A 23979-nucleotide genomic window follows, 5' to 3' on the forward strand; every position below is an offset into this window, starting at 1 on the left:
CCAAATGGACGTCTATAATGTAAAGATCTACTTAAACCCAAACATATGAAATTCACCCAAAATGCAAACTTTCACTATTAGGCGCCGATACGCTTCCGGGTCAGACCGAAACACTTCAACCCAAACATATGAAATCCCAATTTCGAGGTTGTTTACTCAAAACATTGACCGAAGTCAAACTTAGCCTTTTAAGCCAACCTTACGGAACCAAGTATTCCGATTTCAATCTGAACCCTTCCAAATCCCGAGCTAACCATCCCCGCAAGTCATAAAACAGTAAAAGCACGTACGAAAAGTCTTATTTAGGGGAACGGGGTTCTAAAAAGCAAAACGACCGGTCGGGTCGTTACATAAACAAAATCAAACAAAAACTTATCCAAGCTTTTGAATTGAAAAAAAAAAGTCCAAAGACGAAAAAAATACCTTGAGATTTTGGTAAAGTATAAAGTATGAGCATATGCACTTCTATTTTTATTTTTTTATAATTAATTAAATACTAGATGAAATAATTATATCAAATTTTATAGTAAGGGAAATAATATAGAAAGAGGGGGTGGAGATAGTGTGAGAAGATTTAGAATTTGAGTAATGTAAAAATAAAATAAAGATAATACATAAATAATACTCAAAAATATTATTGATAAGTTTAAACATTAATCTGAGCTATAGAATTAAAAAAAAAACATGAATAAAAGTAGATGAAAAATTTTATTACAAGAAAAAAGAAAAACAAAAGTCATTGTTATATTGAGAGTAGCGGAAGATATCAATAATTCTAAATAATAGGTAACTTAATAACATGAACAAGAAAAAGAAAAAAAAAAAGGGAGAAACAAAATATGTAAATACAAAATTTCAGTATTGAGATATATAAAAGGATAAGACTTAATTGATCTTTGAGATGAGAAAGTTTTTGAAATAATTCATATGGTCATGTTATATAGATAAAATCGCGCAACTGAAAATAGTATAGTAGATAAAACTAAAACAAAAAATATAAACAATTGACATAATCCTAAGAAACAAATAAAAACATAAGGAAATAATTTAAATTTTTATGTAGTAATTTTAATAAAAAATTAAAGTCAACTTTCATACTAAATACAAAAAGGAAGGAGAATTTAATTGTTTATTGAAAGTGATACCAAAATAATAATTATTACAGTTATTAGTATATTTATGACATATAACAAATGAACTTCTTTGTTTAAACTTTGAACTAATTCAACACCATGCATTTAGAAAAATAATTTAACAATATTCATATTATATATAAACGCTAAATAAAAAAGTTAAAATATTATAGAACAAAACTAATGTACAAAGAGAAAAATAGATATATGATTTTATCCATACTTTAAATTTATTTGACAAAAATAAGTAAACAAATAATACTAAAAATATTATTGATAAATTTGAACAACGAGAGAATTCAGAGAAAATAGTCATACAAGATAAAGTCAAGTTAAATTTTATGAGTACTACAAAATTATATCCATTTTATTATATTAATGTGCTAAGTTACTAAACATTTCATGTCATAATTTGATAATACTAAGTAACGGATAGTACAATTAGAATAAGCAAGGAACAAAAAAAATATAATTTTTAGAAAAAATATAAAAATATAAGACATATAAGTAGAATTATGATGAGAATATTCGTACATATACTCATAATTGAAATTATAATAAACAAAGAGTCATAAAGGAAGAATATTAAAGAAAGAAAAAATTCCAAGTGATAACGTAAAATGTATATATTAATTAATTTTTTCATATAGGAAGTTTTAGTTATTACATAGGAGAATATAACTCACAATTCCATATTGAAATATAATAAAATAATAAAATAATATTAGGATATTAATACATAAGATAAGAATATTATATATAAAACACAAAATAACAATTATTAAAAATATTAGAATATTTAAAAAAAAGTCTTATATTTTTATATTTTTGATGAATTCAAAATTATAATTTAACCAAAAAAAGATATTACATAATTTTATTTACAAGTAGCAAACAAAATGAGAAAACTAATCAAATATTACAGTAGAAAAGAATGTATAAAAAGAGATGGATAAAGATAACATTAGAATGTTTATAATTTAAATTAATTAATAAAGATAAGAGGTAAGTAAATAACACTCAAAAAATATATTGATAAATTAGACAATTAAAAAATTTTAAACAGTAAAAACAATAAAAATATTTTCAGAGTAAGAAAATATATATCTATGTTATATTATAGAAAAATAGTGACGAAATATTAAGCCAATTGACAAATCAATAAAAGTCACATTAGTAAATATTTAGTACTAAGTACTTGCTAATTTAATATTAAAAAAAATATTTAATTATCATATGATATGTATCCTTTAATTATATAAATTTTGTTATATTTCTGCACACTGTATTAAAAAATAAAATAGCAACTAAAATTTATTAAAATAATATGATATATGATATCATAATTTCATAGGATTCTTTAAGTTTGTCCACGCATGGCGCGGGGTATAACACTAATATATATATATATATATATATATATATATATATATATATATATATATATATATATATATATAGAGAGAGAGAGAGAGAGAGAGAGAGAGAGAGAGAGAGAGAGAGAGAGAGAGAGAGAGAGTAAACAATGTCGAGAAAGGTTTGGAAGCATAAATTCCATATTTTTTTTCGTAATCGGCCCGTCCGGTAAACACCCTTAGTTCAACTACTAATGTACTACAATTACGTACAATTCAGTAAGAAAAAATAAATAAAAAGAGAAGAAGAAAAATAAGAGTACCTGGAATGGAGAAGAACCTACACATGCTAGTTCAAGTACTAATACAGTAATACTACAGTTACATATGCAATAAAAATAAAAATAAAAAGAGAAGAAGGAAAACAATAGTACCTGGTTCGTAAGAAGAAGGAAACGAACTGGAAGAGCAAGAGTTTCCTTTTTTTTATAAAAAGAATAATAGTAATATTTAAAAGAGAAAAAAAAGTACTTGAAAGTCATCTCCAATTTTATCCTCCCTTGAGAATTAGAAAGTGTAATCACTTTCCTTCAATTACACTCAATTTTATGTTGACCACATAATTACTTCCTAATAAATATGTCAAATTGTGTAATTACCTCCAATTACACTTAAATCCAATTACATGGTAACTTTCCAAACAGGCCTTAAATGATACGGATTAGAGCCGTAACAACTTGACATTCAAGACAATTTATCTTATGTAGGAAGAAGCTAAGCCATATAAATGGAGTATATATTAATTTAATTTGAATTGTGAATTCCGAAATGATAATATCATTTTTGCTTTGAACAGTCATCAAGTAATATCGGTTTTAATTTCTTCGACTCTTGTCAAAATACTTTGATTTTTTTTCTCTCTTTTCTTTTGTTTTTCTCCAACTCCCACTCCTGAAATTATTCAATTTTTTTTCTTGTTTATTTCTTTTTTGGTAGGGTGGACCCGTAAATAATGAGAAGAAAATGTTAAAAGAGGAGGGGACTTTTGGTGGGATTGAAAATTAAGCGGATCTGGAATTAGTAAGCATCCAGATTTATCTTTTCCTATTTGGTTATTTTCCCTTTTATTCTTCTTCTTTATTGTTATAGGGTTTTTACATACTGAACTTGGGACGGTTGTTACCTATTATATTGTATTATATCCGTATTGTTATTTTAAATATAATATATTGATTGTTACTTATATTTTATTGACATATTTTGTTTAAATCCAAGGATTCGAAGCTAACAACGAGATCGAGAGAGATAGATAATTGTCGCACACAAAGAGAGAGAGAATGCAGTTTGGTAAAATGACTCACTAAGGATCTCTGGAATCTTCTATTACCTATATACATGATCTTACCTTGTTCCTATTATAAAGAATAAAGAATTAAAGAATCAGCCCAATATAGATAATTAAGCCCAACTACAACATAAGCCCAAAATACAAAATACATGAAAGTGAAACCCAAATATGCTAACATATTTGAAAAGCTGAAGCCTTTGTTTTTCCCATTGGAAACTAGTGTTAATTCATCTTTAACCTGATGCGACTTGGTGAGCATGTCTGCAAGCTGCAAGCTGCTGGGGACAAAGGATAAGGATATAAGGCCTTCATGGAGTTTCTCGCGCACAAAATGACAGTCGAGCTAGATGTGCTTGGTGCGCTCATGAAAAACAGAATTTCGAGCTATATAGATTGCAGACTGACTATCACAATGGAGGGGAACTGGAATAATGGAAGTCACAGATAACTCACTGAGCAGCCTGGTTAGCCAAGCCAATTCGGCAACAACCTGATGCATTGACCGGTATTCTGTTTCAGCAGAAGAAAGAGCTACAATATGTTATTTTTTCGACTTCCAAGTGAGAAGGAAACCTCCAAGCAAAACCAAATAACCATTAACAGATCTCCGAGAGGTGGGACAAGTGGCCCAATTGGAATCACAGTATGCTTGAAGAGAAAAATCAGAGGCATTGGACATAAGCAGCCCCTGACCCAAAGTACCCTTGACATACCTTAAAACATGATAAGCAGTAGTAAGATGAACAGAGGAAGGAGCATGCATGAATTGACTGAGAAATTGAATAGCGAAGGCAAGATCGGGTCTAGTATTAGTGAGGAAATTTAATTTGCCAACTAATTGTCTGTAGAGTGTCAGATCAGACAAGGGCTCCCCAGAAACATCTTTGAATTTCACAGCAACATCCAAGGGACTAGCTACAGGAGTGCAATCCAAGCAGTTAAACTCAGAGAGAAGATCCAAAGAAAATTTTCTTTGACACACAATTGCTCCTTCAGGCTCAGACAATATTTCCAAGCCAAGAAAATAATGGAGGTGCCCCAAATCCTTAATTTTAAATTGGCTGTCCAGAAACCGTTTGAGGGAAGACATCTCCTTGTTATCATTGCCACTTAGCAAAATGTCATTAACATAAACAGCGACAACAATAATGCAATCATCAATAGACTTTATGAAAAGAGAATAATCATTTTTAGAGACTGAATAACCCAAGGAAATGAGAGATTCACTCAACTTGGAATACCATTATCTAGAGGCTTGCTTTAAACCGTATAAAGATTTCTTCAATTTTCATACCATATTAGTCCCAGAAACTACCATCCCTTGAGGAATCCTCATGTACACTTCTTCATCTAAGTTCCCATGCAAAAATACATTATTTACATCTAGTTGGAATATATTCCAACCCTTCTTAACAACAACAGCTATGATGGACCTAATGGTAGTCGTTTTAACAACAGGGGGAAAAGTTTCGGTATAGTCAACCCCTTCTTGTTAAGTATCCCCTCTCACAACTAACCTTGCCTTAAACCTTTTTATGCTTCCATCTGCCTTATGTTTAATTTTATACACCCATTTATTCCCAATGGGTTTCTTACCGGGTGGAAGGGGTATAATAACCCAAGTGGTATTTGCCTCAAGAGCCTCAAACTCTTTTAACATTGCTTCTTGCCAAGCAGGATGTTGTGTTACATGCTGATAAGTTGTAGGTTCATGAACATTATCTAAAGCTTTAAGTAAATCTTGATTAGTGGAAATTAAACTACTGAAGCAAACTGACTTGGGAAAAGAAGCAACAGAAGTCAAAGTGAAAGGTGAAGAAGAGGAAACAGAACCACACACATAATCACTTAGGTAAAAAGGAAGGTGATGAGGTCGGGGAGGATATCTAGGAGCATTTTCAGGTGTATGGACTGGAGAAACAGAAGGGGAAGGAGGTGCAAAAGAGGACTGCACAGAGGAAGGAGTAGAAACAACCTGCAGAGGAGAATAAGCAGAGGAAGAATGAGTATTGTGGTGAGGAAAAGCAACTGGAATATTCTGCTGAGGGGAAGGAATAGGTTGATGAGATGAAGGAGTGTGATGGGGAGGGTAAGTAGTAAGGTAATCAAAATCTGAAAAACTAGAAGGACCCGGAAACAATGTTTTAGGTGAGGTAGATTCTTAGTAAGGAAATATCTTTTCATGAAAAACAATATCTCTAGAAATAAGAATTTTCTTGTTTGAAAGTTGCATCAACTTGTATGCTTTCTTTCAAGGAGGATAGCCAAGAAAGATACAAGGTGTAGATCTGAGAAAAAACTTGTCTCTAAGAGGTTTAGGGACCACAACATAACATAAGCAACCAAAACTTCTCAAATGACTATAAGAAGGTTGAGTGCCATATAGGATTTCATATGGAGTTTTGCCAGATAATAAGGTACTTGGGAATCTATTTATTAAATAAGTAGTTGTAAGTATGCAATCACCCCAAAAATAAAATGGAAGTTTGGACTCGTATAGAAGGGTTCGGGCTGTTTCTAATAAATGTTTGTGCTTTCTTTCGACTATACCATTTTGTTGGGTGTATATGGGCAAGATGTCTGATGTAAAACTCCTTTGGACTGGAAATATTAGGTAGTTTCAAGACTGGCACCAAGTTCAAGGGCATTATCTGTCCGAATAGTTTTAATCTTTACGTTGAATTGGGTTTCAACCATTGAGAAGAATGATTTTAGAACAGAAAAAGCATTGCCCTTTCTACTTAAAAGGTGAGTCCAAGTACCTCTACTACAGTCATCAACCAAAGTTAAAAAATATTTGCAATTTTTGTACGTTGCAGTGTTATATGTTCCTCACACATCGACGTGAATAAGATCAAAAATATATAAAGCATGAGACTGACTATGAGGAAAAGGAATTCTTTATTGTCTCGCAAGTGGACATACATCACAAATGAAAGGTTGTCTATCACAAGATAGAACATTGATACAGGTGATTTTGTGTATTTTGGAAAATAGCAGATGTCCTAGTCTATTATGCCACAAAATATGAGACTTATTCACGGTGACAGTATTTACATGAACATAAAATGGAATAGGAACAACAGAAGAAGCAGCATATGGTTCTGTGGAGGTAGAGTTGAGTAGATAGAGCCCTTCATCCATCTTACCAAGTCTTAATGGCTTCTTCAGAGAAGGGCCCTGTAGGAAACATGCAGTAGAGGAGAAAGTTAACAGCAAAGATGTGTCAAGAATGAGTTTGTATACAGAAATGAGATTGTACTTAAATGTAGGTAGATAAATGACCTTAGAAAGAGTGACAATCGAATTAATATGTACCAAACCAGTAGAAGTTACTTTTACTTTGTAACCATTAGGTAGTGTGACAAGAATAGGAATTGATAGGTCAGTTATATTGGTAAGTAAATTTTTATTTGAGGTCATATGGTCAGTTGCTCCAGAGTCTATAATCCAAGAGTCAATATTTAAATGAGTCTTTAGACATGAACAAGAATCACAACTTCTATGACAAAAACATGCAAGTATACCTGTAAAATTTGCAGAGGCAGTAGGGAACTGATTCTGACCCTCATTGGCAAACCTGGACATGATGGAGAATGCTCATGAGTTGTTTGTACTGATTTGCAGTTATGGTGGAAGAAGTGGGATTCTCAGTAGGATTATCAGCTTTGACCTCAGAGTTTGAGTACACATTGGCAGCAACTCTGACATTTTTATTGCCAAATTTGAAGTTATGTGGATAACCATGAAGTTTATAGCACATTTCTATTACATGCCCACTCTTTTTGCAATACCGGCAGAAAGGTTTCCTAGGGTCTGGAGCTCTCTTTGCATCAGAGTTTCCTCTTTGATACTGAACGGAGTAGTGAAGTTGTATTTCTGATTCTGAGTATTGAGAGTGGTTTTTGGATTATGGAATGAAGGACCAAGGTGATTAGATCCAACAGAGAAGGATGCTGAATCAGATTGAAACATAGGGAGATTCTGAATACCCCTCTATTTCTCATCATGTATAACTAAAGAGTAGGCTTTGCTCACATCAGGAAGGGGTTCCATCATTAGGATGTTCCCCCTAGCATTGTTGAAGATTTCATTTAAACCAATTAAGAACTGCATTAGCTTCAAATTTTGGTCCCTCTTTATCATCTTATGCTTACCCACACAATTGCATTCGCAGACACAATAGGATTTTGTATTCAATGACTCCATTTCATCTCAAAGCCTTTTAACCTTGTTGAAGTATCCACTTACATCAGAAGAACCTTGAGAAACTGAGCTCAAATTCTTCTGAACCTCATACATTCGAGCACCATTGGACTGTCTATAACGTTGATTCAATTCATTCCAGAGTCCTTTGGCGATTTTCAAGTATATGACACTTTGAGAAATGTCTGGGTCGAGAGAGTTGAGAATCCAGCTAATGACCATATTATTACACTGTTCCCATTGATCGAAGAGTGGTGAATCAACATCACGACGAGTATAACTATCATTGATAAACCCTATTTTCTTCTTTGCAGAAAGTGCAATTATAATTCTTCTTCTCCAAGCACCAAAACAACTACCATTGAATTGCTTAGCAACTAACATAATGTCGGGATTATCAGAAGGATGCAAATAAAAAGGGTGAGAAGGAGGAAAAACCAGTTCATCATCAAAATGAAGATTGAGAGATGGATTCGGATTATAAGGATTCAGAGACGGAATTTGGTCAATTTGTTCATCACGATCGCTTTGATCACCCATCACGAACACGTAATAGAGAAGTTACCAGCTTGGAATCAAATTACCCACAGAGAAAGCAAAACTCCAGCCACGATTAACCACAAAGCACCTTCGTTAAGCTACACAGTATCCAAAAAATCACTTATTGAACTAGAGATCATAACAATGAGATATTCGATCAATTTTTTGATTAGAACTGGAAGGGAAAAAATCAAAAAATGATAGAGAACAAAAATTAGGGCAAATCATCGATGAAATTAGGGTAAATCGATTTCGAAGAAATCACTATGAAAATCAACCACACGAGGAGAGGTTATGTGATTTTCATGTCTCTGATACCATATTAGAATCCAAGGATTCGAAGCTAACAACGAGATCGAGAGAGAAAGATAATTGTCGCACACAAAGAGAGAGAGAATGCAGTTTGGTAAAATGACCCGGTGAGGATCTCGGGAATCTTCTATTACCTATATACATGATCCAACCTTGTTCCTATTATAAAGAATAAAGAATCAGCCCAATACAAATAATTAAGCCCAACTACAACATAAGCCCAAAATACAAAATACATGAAAGTGAAACCCAAATATGCTAACATATTTGAAAAGCTGAAGCCTTTGTTTTTCCCATTGGAAACTAGTGTTAATTCATCTTTAACCTGATGCGACTTCAGCAAGCTAACATTTAAACAAGAGTTATTGGTCCCCTACTGGAAATCGTACAAGTCATTTTGTAGTTTTGTCATCACTTAGAGTGATCCACACAAAACAGGCATTTCTTTCTACTATTTCATACATTGGCTAGCTAGCATTATTATTGATGCAACGAATCTTACACTTTTGGACAAACCATATGCCATTGTAGAACTGTGACTTCAATCCGACAATTAGAAACATCAAGAAACAGTAATGTCTTTGGTCCCCTCATCTAACTTGGAATTAAGTAGTTAACTACTGATACCAGAACTTGCTTAGTTAAAGAGAACTTGATTCTGCAACTATGAAAAACATGCACTGCTACAGTTACCTACTTCCTAGCCGACCTAGTTGTTCTTTGCTTTCGGTAATGAGTATTGGACAGATATTTCCGAAGTCCCATGAACCTAAATAGATGTACTATCGTCTATCAATGAAGATATTTGTTATTCTGTCAGGGTAGATAACTTAAATTTTTCAAGATTTATTCTTCTCTTTATCCTACTCGTGTAACATGAGCATAAATACACTTATAAAACAAAGTGTATACGGACGCTAATGTTTGGCCAAAGTAGCTTTCATCTTGCTAGAGGAAAGTGTAGAAGAACATGATTTGGCACATACAGAAGATATACTCTGAATCCAAACAAATGCTTCTAAAAAAGCAACACAGTAACACAGTCAATTAGTTTGGAATTAAGAGTTTTATCTGCCAATGGCAAATAACGCACGAAATGATTCCACAATAGGCAAATTAAAGCCGTGCTTTAAGGTCCACCATTTGAAATTGAGTTGGTAATTGAGACAAAGGATGAGAAGAACATTTAGCGGGGACAAGTAGGATGTCTATAGGGGTTGGTCCCCCCTTCAAAATCTCAAATAAACCAAAATCAATGTCTTTCAAATTTCAAATGCGATAAAAATAGCCAATTTGTGGTGTTTCCTATCTTGATAGGAGTGCATTGTGTGCATCTTAAGGATAAGAAAAGAAATTTTGTGTATCGAAACAAAGGAGAGATGGGGATTCTTGGATTTTCTCCTAACAAATGCCACTGATGGGACCCTGTTGTTTTGCTTGCTTGCTTTACCAACTTAACATTCTGTCTCAATTCTCAAGTCAACAAATGCAGAACTTCCTCGTTAAAGAAAGTTTTAGGACTTAGCAACCTTTCTTGGGTTCAGTATATTATATTTTGTATAGCAAAACAGTTGGGAGCAAGTTCACGTCTTCATACGTTTTTAGAGGGTTAAAAACTTAGGAATTAGGACGATGTTATGCTTTTTCTTTCTTCTTCTCACTAATGCTGCATAGTTTCCAAATCATGTAGGAAGATTTCTTGGAATTATATTATGATATCTAATGGCTAAACGTGGATAGATTCCTGGTTAGATCAGGCAATACATAATAATGCATGCTGTCTAGTTTCACTATACTATTTTAGAAATGGACGACTTTTAATTTGGAAATAATTGAGTTGAGTGTTCACACACTCTTCCCCACCTAGACTTCTTGCTAAATTTCTAATGTAACTATCATTACTATTTTTTGATGCTCTCTCTAGGAGCAAGAGAGAATGTATTGAGAAAGTTTCAAGATGCATCTTGGTTGACATAGTGCAACGTGTTAATTAAAATATTAGGTCATATTGTATTTTAATTTTCCGTTCTCTTCCCGAATCGAGCTATCCCCATTTCTCCCACAAAAGATAAATTGAATCATCAAAAATTTAAAATGTGAAGGGCGATAAGTGGAGAAACACTATTGATCTCTTCCAATAGAGGTGTTCTTAACAAAAAAAGTACCAATGAGTTTGGCATGGTGGGGACAAGAGGGTGCTAAGGAAATTGAATTATTACCCCATTTTTGTGTAATTGTACCCTAAATGTTTCAAACTTGCAAACTAATTATTCCAGAACCAGTGGCAAATTCGACAGAATTCATTACGTCTATCTCGTGTGAGGAAAAAAAAAGGCATACATATAAAGAGTATAACTCATTGACTCTAAATCCCAAAATCGCCATTTATTTAAAACTTCTATTTTCTCTTTACGAGAGGCCGGTGCTGCTCTGACGTGAATGTATTTGGCACTTGTAAATCAAAAGATTGGTCTTCATGGGAGTGCTGTGAATTTTTTAGGCCAAAATTAGGCATTAAAAATGTGATATCATACTCCATTCAACCAATATAAAACTATAACATGCAGTACTAGACTGATAGTGGTGGACCTGGGATCAAAATCCTCCGAGCTGCTCCACAAAATGGCACAAACAATCCTCAGAAAAGAACAAAAAGAGATCATATGAGGGTCCTGAGGGCATTGTTGCAACCTTATCCCATACCATGAAAAAATTGTGTTTTTATTTGAAAAAATGCTTAAGTATTCATATTTCATTTCAATTATCATATGTTACTATTACTGATATATACTTCTATGGAATAGCTGTATGCCTGTATCCCAAAGCATTGATAAAATTGAGTCAGAACTTCAAAATGGTATAGATCAGAGAAACCAAATTATTATTAAGATTACCTACACAAAAGAAGATAACAGCTAAAATAAGTCCTAACTATATAATCTTTTTTCTTTTTTCACCTCAGAAAGTACAAAATATTCAATCTGGGTGATACATGATAAATTATTTGTATGAAGAGACAAAAATCTAAATATACATATCTCAGAAGAAAAGGATGAAACTAAGAACAGATATACGCTGGAACATTAACTTGATCTTTTCTCGAACAGATACTTCCATCTCTCCTACCATTTCTTTTTCTGGTCAAAATGATCATCAGACTCTGTTGACATTGCAAATGATCTTTTACAGTGCAGAATTGCATCAGAAACCGCGTTTTCCATATCGCGCCAAACATCGGTAGAGTTATGATCAGAGGATGGACTTCTTATAGGTGAAGCATGTGCTGAATTGCTCCAACTTTTCACCTTTCTCAAACGCTTAATTCTACTACTGCTTCTTTGGTTCTTCTCATTTCCAGTCCAATCAACAACAGAATAAGATTTAACCATTCGACGAGGAGATCCCTGAAATAAAGAATTAGTAGTAGTACTCTTGCAGCTTTGAATTTCTGATTCTTTTCTTTGAAGGTCATCAACTTTTGCACTTTTTCTTGAACTTCCAAACCTTTGGGAAAATGGCCTGAGGAATCCAAACCACTTAACCAAAACTCTGCCTGAAAATTTTCTCCATTTTTCAAGAAAATCAGCTTGGCTAGTTCTAGAAGAAAGTGTAGATGCTGGTGTGGGAGGAGTTGATGAGGAAATTGATGAAGTATTGAAATTATTTAAGACTTGTTCAAAAGATTCAATCTTTGATCTATCAAAATACAAAGGCATAATGTGTCCATCAGAAAAGATTTCATCAGCAGGGACAGATTCAACAGAAGGTCGAACATCAAAGTTGAAGTTTTGAGCTTCTTCTAGGAATCTTTTTGAATAAGCAATAAACATTATATCTTCCTCATCATCAGTAATATAGGAGGGTCTAAGGGTTTCAGTAAGACTATCAATGGAAGGTTTTCTGTTCAACAACCAGCTGTATGAAAAACTCTCTGTGGCAAGAGGCTGTTGGGAATTTTCCATTGTGAAATAGTACTATAATATGTGAAAAAAGGGAAAAGGGGAAAGAGTTGCTTATATAGAGAGTGCAAGGACACTAATACCCTCTAAAATTAGCTTATTTTGAAAATTATTTTTTTTATTTGGCTAATTAATTTTAAAAAAATACTTCTGAGCATCAATTTATGTTTGGCTAATTAATTTGAAAAGTACTTCTGAGAATCAATTTGTGTTTGGTCAAACTTTTAAAAAGTGTTTCTAAATGTATTTTTCTCAAAAGTGTTTCTAGGAAGAAACTACTTTTTTCTGCTTCTGCATCTACTCAAAAGCATTTTTTTTTTGTTCTAAAAGCTTGGTCAAACACTTTGATTTTGAATTTTTTTTTTTTAAAAAAAAAACTATAAGACATGTTATATGTACAAGTTAAAATACATTAATACTGTAAAAATCAGGGTAAAAAGAACAGTTCGGTACACAAAGCGCATATCACATTCACTCAGAATCCGCTAAAGGGTCACACTTTCAAGGGGTATCATATTGACAGTTAACTCTAATGCAAATATTAGTGGCTGCTTTAATGGCTTGAATCTGTGACATATATGATACACGAAGACAATTTATATATATATATAAAAAAGTTAAATCCTTACGTAAATGCTTGGCAAGCAATAGAAGCTAAATCCTTACGTAAATGCTTGGCAAGCAATAGAAGCACTCACGTGAGCATATAGAGGCACTCACGTGGGCATGTTTTAAAATGACCTCAGAAATACAAGATTGCATGGGTTTTTTTATGAATAAAAGTTTTAGCACCTACACATATTCCATTCATACCAAACAAGCAATTAATCTGGTCAACTGACCATCTCTTTTTATTCTTTTTTGTTTCTCAAAAAAATCATCAAATTTACGTAGCTATATCTTTCGAATTCTTTTATTTCTTGTCTTTTCTGCTATATATGCAACACCTATTGTTATCACTGCCGTCCAACTAAATACAAATATTATTTCCGCAGCTCCATTACTTGTAGGAAAAGAACATTCATATTAAAACAGCCAGAAAAAAACAAATAAATAAGTGCAAGGAATTGCTAGCTGATGTTTCTGAATATAGAATACATCATTTAATACAAGGTGTTTAACTTCTATCCATGCAATTTCTTTTTTCACTATCAAGTACCTTAAAAAATACACATCTTTTTTTTTTTATACTGTGCCCCTGACATCTTTTTATATATATTGAAAAATAATTTGACTTTAAACTCCTGTTTTAACCTTAGAAATGATTTATAGTCACACAAATGTTGATGACTTGTTTGAGAAATCTTTCTTTTTTTCTTAAAAGATGTGTTCAATCAAATATCACCACATAAATTGGGGTGGAGAGCATAATTATCCAACAGTTTACTAAAGGCCAGTTTGATTAGGACTCTGTGACCAACAATTCCTAATTAAAGGCCAATTTGATACTCCTATTAGAGATTTCTTTAAAGGCCGAAAGCGCGGCTAGTCATTCATAATTCTTTGACCAACGTCATTTTACTAAAGTCTAGTTTGATGACATGCATATGATGAGGAAATACCCTTATTGTGAAGGAATGGTGTAAGGAGATAAGTTACTTAAAAAACTGCAACTATTAACAGACAAATGAAGCCATGGACCATGCTTCAAACAGATTATTCTTTGCCTTTTGCCATTTTCAATACAACAAAATGCACCTTCCTCCATGGTAGAAAAAATTGATTGCTTTAAAGTATTATTTATAATTATCTGTCTCTTGGCTGTTAGGACTTAATCAGATAAACGAAAGAAACGAGCAATTGTTTAGCAGTAGAGTAATAAAATATTTAGGACTATAAGATATAATGACCCCAGAATGGAGCCAAAAGGTTTGGAATGTCACTAGCTACAATTTAAATACTATTAACTCTGGAGATGTGATGGTTTTATTTTTTATTCCTGTATTCATTATGGTAAAAACTTAGAAGAGTTCTAGAAATAGTAATAAAAGGAAAGAAAAGAATAAGCACAAGGCAAACATGGGGTCCCTAATTTGTTGGGAGAAAGGGCAGAATCAGAGGCTGGAATTTGGTAACTGCCACAGAAACTGATCTACAAAAGGTCCCCTACTAGTTTGTCCAAAGGAACAGGACTTGTCTGTTGACTGCCTGTCTATTAGTTAGGTGAAAAAAATTATCAAGATAATAAACTGCTTTGAGTTTTTTTTTTTTTTTTAAAAAAAGGCATTAAAGAAATCGATATATCATTCTTTAGTGCTTCAATAAATCTTATTCATTCATCACTAAGACCAAGCGTTAATGATTCATTGTGATAGAAAGGTGCAAGGCATGCCTTATATATTAACACGAATTAAGTGCTATAAATTTTAAGAAATCAGATTGATCTAGTTTTCTGACTAACTTCTCTGTTATGATTCATGACTTAGTTCAAAAGGTAGCATGTCCCCGCATAATGCATATAGTGGCTTTTCATCCATAAATATAGAGACGTATTCTACCTAACCAAGCAATACTGGAAATGATGATGAGAATTCTGGTTTCTTATTGATGACTAGCTTTCAGTACTGAAGCAACCGGTCCATTTCCTTGAAAAACTAGTATTTAGAAGAGGTTCTGTGGACAAGGTTCATATTTTGCAAGCTTATTTCAAAATATTAAATTTAGTTTTATTTAAAAGGACAAACTTTGCCTTCGTTTTAAGAGACTAATTAGAGCATGCAACGCTAGCTAATGAACTATATTCAAGACTCCATGCACTAAGCAAATCCAAAGAATACTTCAAGAATTCAAATAAAATTTAGAACTGTTTAACCGTGAAGCCTGAGGTCAATCAACAACAAAATTAGATTATTTAACATTCAACGACGCGATCCCTGCAACGAAGAATCAGTACTCTTGCAGCTTAGAGTTAAGGAAATTGATCAAGTGTTGAAATTATTAGAAACCTCTTTAAAAGATTCAATCTTTGATCTATCAAGATGATACAAAGGCATGACGTGTCCATCAAAGAAGATTTCATCAGCAGAGACAGATTTAAAAACAGGATGAACATCAAAGTTAAACTTTATATCTTCTTCATTATTATCAGTACTATAGGAGGGTCTAGGGGATTCTGTTATGCCATTAATCGAAGGTTTTCCGTTAACAACCCAACTCGTATGAAGTTCTTAGTAGTAAAATATAGATTTTTGGGGAAAGAATGAAAGAAGAACCAGCTCACACAGACTGGGGTCCTTAGTTTCTTAGGAGAAATTAAAGGGCAGAATCAAAGGTCGGATACTGACATAGGAACAGTTTGCCAAAGGAACAGGACTTGTCTGCTGACTATACTTGCCTATTAGGTAGGGTAAATAAGTATATCAGTCATCTCAGTAAGACATTTTCCGTTATCAGAATTCATAATTCTCTATCTGACCAATAAGAAAACATTTTACCGTTTTGTACCATGATTAAGGCCACAATTAAAATCAACGCCAAGAATGATAAAGTACAGTTTGAGGAGAATAATGATGCATCAGCTGTCAAAATAACCTAGTATAATATTTACCAGATTAGGAATGCATTCCTTGGTGTGCTTAAGAATGTATTAGAACCATGAAGACATAACATAAGCATCTAAATGACAGATATCTATGCAAAAATTTGGTTGATCTCTAAAGTGAGTTGGGACAAGTAATGCCAACCCCATATCAAGTAATAGCCTGAAAATGAATCTGTACAGTCTACGAAGCAATTATATAGGATTAGTTAAGTAGCTGAACTGCTCAGATAAATTACTGCAAAATAAAGTTCTTACACAAATTGCACAAAACCACCACCAAAGAAACTCTAGGCAGAACAACTTAATGCTTTCACAAATAAGATCATGGATGAGATAGATCCCCTTGCCTAACTTCAGGTCAAATGCACAATTCACACTACCAACACCAGTAAAATAAAAATGACAGTTTAAATGTAATTTTTTACTGAGAGTAGAAACGCAGTAGATTGGGCCAAACGGCTACACACTTGGGCTTGTGAACTAATAAGCTTTAGCTTGGGCTTTCAACACATTTGTTCGGTGGGACAAAAATAATTATAGTTGCTAGCCAAATATACACGCCTATCTGTAATATATATATATATATATATATATATATATATATCCTGCCTTGTCATTGGGAGGCAGCTGTACTGTGTAAAATCTCAACGTTTTTTCAGTCATGAGAGTCAAATTTAACTCATGCAACTGCAACTCTTCTACGTTTTGAGAGCTAGATAGAGAATAGATTCATGGATGGGGTGTGCAGATTGGATTAAGAATTAAAATATAAAAAGTAAACATTACTCCTGGAAAAGAGATATATGTTGATAGTATAGAATTTTGATACTTCTGTATTTTCTTCTTAAATTTATTATACTAGGGATTAGGGAAGAGAAAGCAGTGAGATTGAACTACACCTATTGTGAATTGTGAATTGTGAGAATTGAACAATATTACCATCAGGCTATAAGCTTTGGCTAATTTCTTATTGTATTGTTTTTGCTTATGTGTGTAAAAATTTTGTTTATTTTAGATTCTATATTGTTTTTCATTAATTAACCTCAAAATTTGTAAAATGAACCACAACATCTACTTAGTTGTAGTTGTTGTATATGGAGTGGAGGCACCTGGTTAATACGATAGGCAAAATAGCGCTATCTGGTCCTTTCTCCAAAAATGCATTTCAATTTGTCTAACCGTCCAATATTCCCGCTGGAACTAGATATTTGGAGAAATTCAAAAATGACAAAGAACGATTTCCTGTTTGGTGTTATTTCATATCATTTCATAATGGTTTTATACCTAATAGTATTATGTTGTTGAAATAATATTGGATAGATTATATTAATGTAAGTTACTAATATACCCTTATTAAGATACTTAATATTAGATTTCTACACAATTCAAAACTTAAAAACAAAGATAAAATAAATGAGATGGTGAAGTGGCTAGAAAGAGGAAGACATTGTCTAATGTCTATAATGGCGAGGATTAGTACCTTTACAAAATGCAGAGCAAATACTCCGACGCAAGCAACATTTTATGCTATACTATACCAATATTTACAAAGTATTGCGCTTCACAAGGCAGTAGCTGGAGCTCAAATGAAGCATACAGTAGAGAGAAGTAGATACCCTCCTGAAGAAACAAAAAAGAAAAGAACTCCAGATATGTTTTGCTGCCTGCGGGAGTTCTATTAGTACGTATATACTTGTAAGTATCATGTGAGTCTGGAATATAGTAAAAAAAATCACCAATTATTTTTGCCACTTTACCATAATGCTATGTTTGATCTGACTGTTCCTCCTCATTTCTCTTTAGGGAGGTTAGAATTGAGCCCAGGTTCCGCCTCAACCTAGAAAATTTCGTTACTGGAGCAATGTTCCTCAAGGTAGGAGAAAAGATTTCAAAGAAAGTAGGCTTTGGTGTTGAGGCGCCGCCAATGTATTCAATTAATTCCTGCACAGCAAGTACATGGAACTTTGGTGGTCCACTCAAAGCAATGTTGTGAACCCGGTGCTCATAAATCTTCCCATCTTTATCAAGCTTATACTCTGAAGTGCCATCGAAGCGACCGTGGCTCTCCCATGGAACACGGGGAATGCCATGAACAGTCCACCGAACTATTATCATGTTCTCCACAGGTTGCCATACACTAACAATATCAATCCACAAGGCCCTAAAGAACATCCTGCCATGGAATCGTAGAGCCCAGAAGATTGATTTATAATTCTCAATGCCAGTAAAAGTGTTGAGTGGATCTTTGAAGACAATATCATCCCTACATAGAGCAGAAGAACACCATTAGCACCTATAAACAATATTCAATGTGGTCGCAATTGTGTACAATATCATCACACTTGCTTTAATTCTCAACTAACTTAGCTCCATAGTGCACAATTACATGCATATGCAATTACTGTATTATTTTACCCGAAAGCTGCTTCTGCATCATCTACATAAATACTAATATTGAGTTCTAAATTACATCTTACTTCTGGCTCCTCTGAACTAAACTGCTAGAAAGGGGGCTACGCCTGCCCCCTCCTGTTCCTCGTACCTCCTTGATATAATCAGGTGATCATGAGCCAGCTTAAATCAAGAACCACAAGAACAACTCCTCAACCTAAGTTAGTTGGGGAACAAACCAGTTCAAAAGAAAATATAGATGTGAAAGTAATCATTCTTTTGATACCTTAGTACGTACTCTCGCATTTGGTTGTTAGTAGGCTTATTTGAACAACTGTCGTTTTTTTTTTTGACATTTCGATCATCTTACTATCTTGTTGTATATGCTGCTTTCCCCTCTCGTTTCTTGTTATTATTGTGGTACCTATGCTTGCCTGAGACGAGGGTCTATTGGAAACAACATCTCTACCTCCACAAAGGTACCTCTCTACCTCCACAAAGGTAGGGGTAAGGTATGCGACTCTGCGTACACACTAGCCTCCTCAGACCCCACTATGTGGGATTATACTGGGTATGTTATAGTTGTTGTTCGTCATCTTACTATCTTGTTGTTATTTATGTTGCTTTTCCATGGCTTCTTGTTTTTTCTTGTTGTTTTTCTTTTCATTACTGTTGTGCTTATGCTTGGTTGAGCCGAGGGTTGATCCACAAGGTAGGGGTAAGGTCTACGTACACAATAACCTCCCCAAACCCCACTATGTGGGATTCCACTGGGTATGTTGTCGTTTGATAGAGTGATGATTTTATCGATTAAAAAGTAAAGCCCCATGTACAAGGTGTATAGTTCCACATGGTTCATATAATATACTCAGTTTACATTTTAGGCAACCCTGTCCAAATATCCAAAACCCTGGAGAGTTCCATGATTAAAGGACTGAATTCAACTGCTACACTTTAAGCTAAAATGTGAATTGCACCAAAACGTGCTAGACTATCCCAAAGTAGCACTTTTAACCCACTAAGCTTAAGATGGTTTCTAAGCCAATAGTACATTAGACTCCTTGTGACCTAAAATATTCAAACAAAATAAGAAGGAAAGAGCCATCGAAAAGAACATTCACAAGTACCATACAAATGTAAGGGTAACATAACTTCTTGAAAATGCAGCTATAAAAAGAGAAAAGTGATTGTTTACTTCTCTCCTCAAATAAATTCTATTCTTCATAGCTCGGAAGCTTGGGTTTCGAACGCTATGCCTACTTGAGTTTCATTTATTTGCCTATGCTTGCTCTTATTGCTAGCGCAAAACAGCCAGAACAGCAGCTGCATCAATCGATTAACGCCTCGGTTCCAAAATAGTTAAGGTCAGCTATAGGAACCTTATGTATCAATTCCACTGTATTCAAGCTCATTTCGGCTCTCATCATAATTAGATTAGACTATCTTTAAAATTAATCGTCAACCTATTGGAACTCTCCTCTATTATTCGGACTTGAGACTATATGGTTTTGTGAAGCTAACATAAGCTAGTTTAGATTAACAACTCGTAAAAACAACAAAATGGATGATTAAAAAGCTCAAACCTGTAGATATCAAAGGTTAGCTCCTTATAGAAAAGGGCAGGAAACTCCTCTCGGATAGTCCGAATAGCGTAACCTGTATTCAGATAGTAATTCCGCTTCTCTTCCTCTTCCTCGTTCACTTTTATAGACGACGTCGTGCTGGTCTCTACATGAGCAGAGAACTGTGCATAAAACCCTAAATTATTCCCTGAATTCAACGGCGGAGACTCCTCCAAATCCTTTACACTCAAACACACCCTAACCCTAGCATCCCTATGTACCGACCTAGAAACAGCGAGCTTCTGCACATTTCTAGGGTTTATAAAAGAAGTCCTCACCGGATGGATTCTGGCTGAGAATGAGGAAACTTCCGGCGACGGTAAAAGAGTGGCCATCGGAGATCAGATTACGGAATCGAATTTAGAGACTAAGATTCGCAGAGGACATATTGTGTCAATGGATAAGTTTTGTATGGATAATTGAAATTATGGGGACGATCTTTGTTAAATACCGAATAACCGAAAATTTTATTACTTTATTCTGAAAAGGCTCAAAAATGCCCTCGAGCTATTTGAAATTGCTCAAAAATATCCTATGTTTGTTTTTGGTACCAAAAATATGTCTGCCGTCTATATTTTGAACCACAAATTTCCTTAAACCGTTAGTTTTGCCATTGGAGGTGACATGGCAGTCCAACCAGGTTAGATTTGCTTACATGGCCATACACCTAAGCAATCCAGCATGGCAAAATTATTTTTTCGGAAAAAATATTTTTCTGAATTTTTTTATTAAAATACAAAATCGACACTTATTCCGAAAAAAGTAAAAAAATTCCTGAAAAATATTTATTTCTGAAATTTTTATTAAAATACAAAATCAACACTTATTCCGAAAAAAGTAAAAAATTCAGGAAAAACAATCCCCAATTGTTTATTTAATATTACAGATTGGTGTATTTCAGTTAAAATACCTGACGTAGCAAAGCCTTGGGTAAAAATAGCACTAGGCCCAGTTATTTTACCTAAAATTAAAATATTTTTTTTGAAATACGGAATTATATGAATAAGGGAGAAACTCCATGAAAGGAAAATTAATGATTCATATAAATCGCTTAGTGGGAAATGTCCTGAAGAAATCCAACGAGTAACTAATAATCCTGTTATACAGAAAAAGGTAACTATTATGCCCTTTTATAATGAATCGTATAGTTTTACGATTTCATCGACTAAAAGGGTTATCAAATAAATTATAATTACAATTGAAACGATCGAAAAGGAAATGTGAGTTAGTATATGCTCTAAGGTTGAAAATATCATAAAAAATCTTTAAAAAGAAGAGTCCCTTAATTACATTATTCTAAAAAGGAAATCGGGAATTGAATTCATTATAAGATCTATTTATCCTTTTTAAAAGACGGTATGCCGCCACTCGGACTTGAACCGAGATGCATTAGCAATGCTTCCTAAGAGCAGTGTGTCTACCAATTTCACCATAGCGGCCTGTCTTGAACTCATAATAGCCTATGAATAAGCAATCGTCGAGATTGGGGAAGCTATTTTAGTTTAGTAATGATTCAAATGGATCAATAACAATAAAAGGTTGTTCAAATAGGAATTTGAAGTTGAAGGTATTATTTTAGATTTGAATTTAGAGTCTTAGTTTTTTTTATTTAACCTGGGACTTTTCTATATTTTATGCTTCCCTCGAATTGAACTCTTGTAACTAAACCGTTCTATACTCAATTAAGGAATAGAGTTCAAAAAATTTTTGTTTTCATTGTTTAATCAGCTATTTTCTATTTATTTTATTTCAGAAATCTAAAACAAAAAATGGATTTTGAAGACAAAATAGAAAGAAAAGAACTTATTTTGCATCGCTTAAAATTGACAACCAATCATACCGAATTTCATTAAGCAATTTTATCTATTGGGTTAAGGGCAAGATATACATGGGGATCTATATAATAATTCAGAGAAAATAAAGAGCTAGAAAGTTAGACAAAACAAAAAGGTTTCAAACTAGAATATTAGTTTCAATGAGTTCTTAACTTTTACTAAAGATTTTTATATACGCTCTTCTATAGATATGGAAATAGAATGGAAATATAGAATTTTTTTTAATTGAATTCTGAAAATAGATCGATGGGGAAAATGAAACTCCCCACCTTGGAATAGAAATGATATTTATGTTTTTGTCAACAAAAAAGTTATTATTCAGTAAATAGAGGATTTCCTAATTCTATTATTTTATCTATCAATCAGAAAAGCGAAGCGAGTTCCATTACGTATTGATTGGTGAACTAATCAATATCAAATATGAAAGGGAAATCGTTAAATTATTCAATTAGATAATAATTGAATTCTTTTTTCAAATTGATTCAAATTATTCTAATATTTTATTACTTATTTATTTATTTTTGTTTGTCGTACAAAAAAACTTTTTGAATTCCCGGTAGAAAGAGATTTCGCTAACGAAAAAGCCTTTAATGCTATCGAATATCCCTTCCTTTTCCAAATATTTTTACGAATACGCTTTTTTGATGTCGAAGTGCGTTTTTTGGAACTGCCATTTAGAAATTAAAAAATTACTCATTGTTATAGCTGGATGTGAAAGACATCTATTGTTCAAAACGAATTCTTTTTACTACTATTTATTTTCGAGCTAATAGTGTCGTCCTAAAATAAAACATTATCGAGATAGGCAAAAGATGTGTGAAAATTGAATAATACTGGAAATAAAAAAAGAAGGTCAATATGTGTTTTTTCATGTTTTTCTATTCCATAAAACATTCATAATTGTAAAAAAAAAAAAGTTCTATATTGACTGGTATCTTTATTTCACATTATTTTTGATTCATAAAATCTATACCTATAGGATTTGCTAATCGGCTGTTATGTAGAAAGGAAATTAGTTGAACTTAATAAAAATCAAAAATAAAATAAAGAATCCAAAAAATACTCGATTTCTATTTATGGTTCCACATTTCATTTACATGCAATAAAATACCTCGAAAGGTTTAAGGATAAGAACCGCATTTTTACTTCATGAAATGAAAAACTTGAATCCCCGTTCGATTCACTGGTCAAACTTGGAGGAAAATAGGCCTATTTCAAAAGAGACTAGTAATTAATCCCTTTCATATCATTTGACCAATTGTAACTTCTTGATTTCAATAGTTGAAGTATTTAGCAAAGACTCAGAATAAGTAAGAAAAGAAAATTCGATTTAAGTTTTAAATTAGTTTAAGTTAGTCCATATTTTGACTTTTTATTGACTCCTTTCAAAAGAGGTAAGATCCGGTGAATCGGAACACAATTAATTAAGAATTCAAAACTTTTTTATGGAACAGACATATGAATATGCGTGGATCATACCTTTCATTCCACTTCCAGTCCCTATATTAATAGGAGCGGGACTTATTCTTTTTCCAACGGCAACAAAAAAATTTTGCCGTATGTGGGCTTTTCAGAGTTTTCGGATTTTTTTTTACTTTTTTCGGAATAAGTGTTGATTTTGTATTTTAATAAAAAAATCTGAAATAAATAATTTTTCCGGATTTTTTTTACTTTTTTCGGAATAAGTATTGATTTTGTGTTTTAATAAAAATTTCCGAAATAAATAATTTTTTCGAT

General features: G+C 33.1%; 2 protein-coding genes across 2 annotated transcripts; both read right to left on the reverse strand.

Moving 5' to 3' along the window:
• Window positions 1-11749: 11749 nt before the first annotated feature.
• Window positions 11750-12904, reverse strand: LOC107800011 (uncharacterized). The gene has a single exon (XM_016623151.2). It carries the CDS (start codon window positions 12854-12856, stop codon window positions 12017-12019), a length of 840 nt encoding a protein of 279 aa, XP_016478637.1. The 5' UTR covers window positions 12857-12904; the 3' UTR covers window positions 11750-12016.
• A 4917-nt stretch (window positions 12905-17821) lies between these two features.
• LOC107800012 (uncharacterized) lies at window positions 17822-20843 on the reverse strand. The gene is made up of 2 exons (XM_016623152.2): window positions 20369-20843; window positions 17822-18657 (listed from the first exon to the last, which is right to left on the reverse strand). The coding sequence occupies exons 1-2, from the start codon at window positions 20740-20742 to the stop codon at window positions 18159-18161; spliced, it is 873 nt and encodes a 290-aa protein (XP_016478638.1). The 5' UTR covers window positions 20743-20843; the 3' UTR covers window positions 17822-18158.
• Window positions 20844-23979: the final 3136 nt, after the last annotated feature.

Source organism: Nicotiana tabacum, chromosome 19, assembly GCF_000715075.1.
Source record: "Nicotiana tabacum cultivar K326 chromosome 19, ASM71507v2, whole genome shotgun sequence".
NCBI classification, from domain to species: Eukaryota; Viridiplantae; Streptophyta; class Magnoliopsida; order Solanales; family Solanaceae; genus Nicotiana; species Nicotiana tabacum.